This window comes from Morus notabilis, unplaced genomic scaffold (genome assembly GCF_000414095.1).
Source record: "Morus notabilis unplaced genomic scaffold, ASM41409v2 Scaffold594, whole genome shotgun sequence".
Lineage (NCBI taxonomy): Eukaryota > Viridiplantae > Streptophyta > Magnoliopsida > Rosales > Moraceae > Morus > Morus notabilis.
The window spans coordinates 353,413-356,783 of NW_010359491.1; the positions used below are offsets into that span (position 1 = coordinate 353,413).

At 34.4% G+C, this 3,371-nt stretch overlaps 1 protein-coding gene across 1 annotated transcript; it reads right to left on the reverse strand.

Moving 5' to 3' along the window:
• Nucleotides 1-213: 213 nt before the first annotated feature.
• Nucleotides 214-2,600, reverse strand: LOC21405266 (peptidyl-prolyl cis-trans isomerase CYP18-1). The gene is made up of 5 exons (XM_024163294.1): nt 2,353-2,600; nt 2,163-2,237; nt 1,340-1,501; nt 594-752; nt 214-443 (listed from the first exon to the last, which is right to left on the reverse strand). Exons 1-5 carry the CDS (start codon nt 2,353-2,355, stop codon nt 360-362), a joined length of 483 nt encoding a protein of 160 aa, XP_024019062.1. The 5' UTR covers nt 2,356-2,600; the 3' UTR covers nt 214-359.
• Between the last annotated feature and the right edge of the window lie 771 nt (nt 2,601-3,371).

Here is a 3,371-nt window from a genome sequence, read left to right on the forward strand (position 1 = left end):
GGGCAATTGCAGATGGTCACAGAGCTGAAGAGAGAAAACGAAAACGGAATAATGAAAATGGAAATAAATCGTTTTCAGATAAGGACAAGATCGTTTTTGTTTTTAAGTTTTGGAAAATTTTACACCAAACGCGTTTTCATTACGTGTTTTCGTTTTTCGTTCTCGAAAACTGTGAAAAATGGAAACGGAAACGGAAACAAACAGTCCCAAGGCTTCCCATCTCTCTATCCTTCTTCTTGTTATAAAAAATACAGCTGAAACTGAATACAAGTTGAGCCAGGAATATGAATCTGCAGTTACTATTAGCAACTAAACAAGACCACCCAAGTCCCAACAATAAAATTTCAACAAATCAAAGACTACCCCGCGAGGGGGTTAGCATGTATAGTCACTCGATTGAGCCGGATCTCTGCGAGAGGTCGATCAGCGGGTCCTGTTTGAGTCTGCACCAATCAAAACACCAGTTAGTACTATCCCATACTCGAGAAGAATCAACGCCGAATGTCTTTAATGAGTCATGAAACATAAAAGATCAATTTTCACCGAGAAAAAGCTGGGACTAATTACGATTTTAGTGTGACTCTGTGAAATACCTTTTCCATGAGGTCCAAAACTTCAAAGCCATGAATTACTTTGCCAAACACAGTGTAAAGTCCATTCAAATGCGGCTGCTTTGCGTAACTTATGAAGAACTGGCTTCCGTTTGTATTGGGTCCGCTGTTCGCCATTGATAGTATCCCCCTTGCATTGTGCTAAAACAGGAGAAAAGAACAAACAGTTTAAAAATTGTGTAATCAGACCATGCAAAAACCCCCCATCAAATCTAGCTGAATACACACCATATGCGACAGTATGACATTGAAGATGAAATGCAAATATTATGCCTGTTGATGATAAGTAATTGGATAGCCCACAAAATATTGAAAGTTTAAAACTAGGCCATGATTATCCCAGTCCAAGTTTCTCAAGGCTTATGAATATTACTAAGCTGTTCAGAAGTCTGGAAAGAATGAAGAGCGGAAAATAGAAGCATCCAACTTAGTTAAAAGTCAACATAAAACATGGCCTTGAAGACTACACAGCAATAGTCCTATATAAATAAGCACCAAGGTTAAAGCCACTAACACAAAACATTCTCTCCTGTTTCCATCCTATTTTGCTCGCTTTCATTATCAAATTTTTCGGAAAAACAGCATTATGAAGGGACTTTTGCCGATTCAGCAAAAAGATACCGTTGATCGAATTTGACAAGATGATGAAGCACACAACAGATAATTTTTGTTGAAAAATATAAAATCAAATTTTAAGGCATAAGGTTATTAATTTATTAGTTTATTACCTTGAGAGACTCCTTTATCTCGTCGTTGAACTTCTTGCCCCATATACTAGTCCCTCCTTTGCCTGTACCTGTTGGATCTCCACCTTGTATCATAAAACCTTTTATGTTTCTATGGAATATGGTCCCATCGTAATAACCACTAGCACATAGGGCCAAAAAGTTCTGCATTTATTATACACATAAAACATCAAAAACTACGTCGTGTGAAAAAAGTCGTTGTCATATAAAAGGACGACGTTGTAAGGAATAATGAATTCCGCAGTAAGGTAGACAAACACAATTTATACTAGAAATGATGTTCTGTTTTATTAGCATGGGAACAACGTTGAAAAATAATGCCTTGATGTCGTATGGAAAAAATATGTCATTTATCTAATCTAAAAAGAAAAAGAAAGGACTACCAAATGATGTCGTATGAAAAATCTCATTTGGAAAAAAAAAAAAAAAAAAAAAAAAAAGGTCGCATAGACAAGTCGTATGAAAAGTAAGGTCCTATATCAGAAATGCTGAGACGATCTGATAAAACGGAAACGTGATATTGTATGAAGAATAATGACGCATATGAAAAGCACTGCCGTAAAAGAATGATGTCGTACGCAAGCCCCGGATTGAAAGAGAAACCATATCGTATTTAGAAACCCTGATGTAAAATGAATTGTCCATCCATTTAAAAACACAGTCGTTTGAAAAACACCGTCTAGAATGGATTTTGGAAGATAAACGATGTCCTATTCTATAACACTGTCGTTTGACAAAAGATGTCGTATAAAGAAGATAATGTCGTACAGAAAAAAAAATCGTTGAAGAGGCACCTGGGACTCACCTCGGCGGTTTTGGGAACCTCGTCGCAGAAGATCTCGCATTTGATGTCGCCCAGATTAGTGTGCAACGTGACCGACTGTAAAAACCAAAAATTTTCTTTGAGAAACAAACAAGATTTACAAAGCGTAAAATTAATAAACCCTAGAAAACTGAAGGTGTGGGATTCATTGAGCACCAATGAAAATACTAACCATTTGCGTGATGAGATTTTAGATGACTTTGAATTCTTTCCGGTTGTGCTTTACTTGCGCTTCGCCGTTTTGTTGTAAGGTTGTGGTGTGCTCAATTGCTACTGCTGAAATGAAAAGGATTCACAACCTTCTAGAAAGCTTTGCCGTTGTCGGTTGTACACTAACTTTCAGAAGTTAAAACTATTTTGTGCAAAATCTTTTGCTGAGATTGTTCCAACAGATCCAGGCCATGGGAAAATCCAGCCCACAAAATTGACAAGCCGATATACATTGGGCTGGACAAACGGCTCTGTACTTGGAAATGCTTAGGGCTTGTTCTGTCCATTATGCATGAAATGAAAAAAAAAAGGAATGTCTATTAAGTTATGATAATGTCTATAAGTTATGATATTTGCCTATAATTCTACAAAATAAATTGTAATTACATTTTTATACTTTGTTAACCACCTATAAAATCAAATATACAAATTCATAACCACCAACATAAAAGGGTAAATTTGAAATGATAATATCTCAATCACTATAAAATATAGATATTGAAAATATTGTTAAATTAAAGACAATTCTAAACAACCAGTTCAAAAGTGATCATTTTGTATACATATTTATTTTTCTCTTTCTTTTTTCCTTTTATTATCATTATTATTATTGAATAAAAATAAAAATTACACTATATAGAAATGATAGTGGAGTTGACGTATAGAATTTTTTAAAAAACAATTTTAGGAATAGCAAAAGTATAATAGTTATTTCATGTTCGTTTTACTCAAGGACGTAATATCCTTAAGAAAAAAAAAATGACAGTTATTATTTTAATGATGTTAGTTTTTGTTATTTGTAAAATGTTTCAAATTTTTGCTATATTTTAACATGATTAATAAAATTTTGCTATATGTTTAAGAAGCTAAGAAAAAAAAAAAGCGTAGATGTCTAGATTCGTCCTTTTAAAAGTTTTTTCCCCCTCCAGTACTGGAATATGCAAATCATAACGTGAAGTGAAATTATCCCACTCGCGAGTC

Excerpts from the sequence above, each read along its gene's own strand:
- LOC21405266 (XM_024163294.1), bottom strand. Across the intron at positions 1,502-2,162 it reads AGGTTCCCAAAACCGCCGAG|AACTTTTTGGCCCTATGTGC; the intron begins GTGAGTCCCAGG and ends TAATAAATGCAG. Across the intron at positions 753-1,339 it reads AGATAAAGGAGTCTCTCAAG|CACAATGCAAGGGGGATACT; the intron begins GTAATAAACTAA and ends CTCCTGTTTTAG.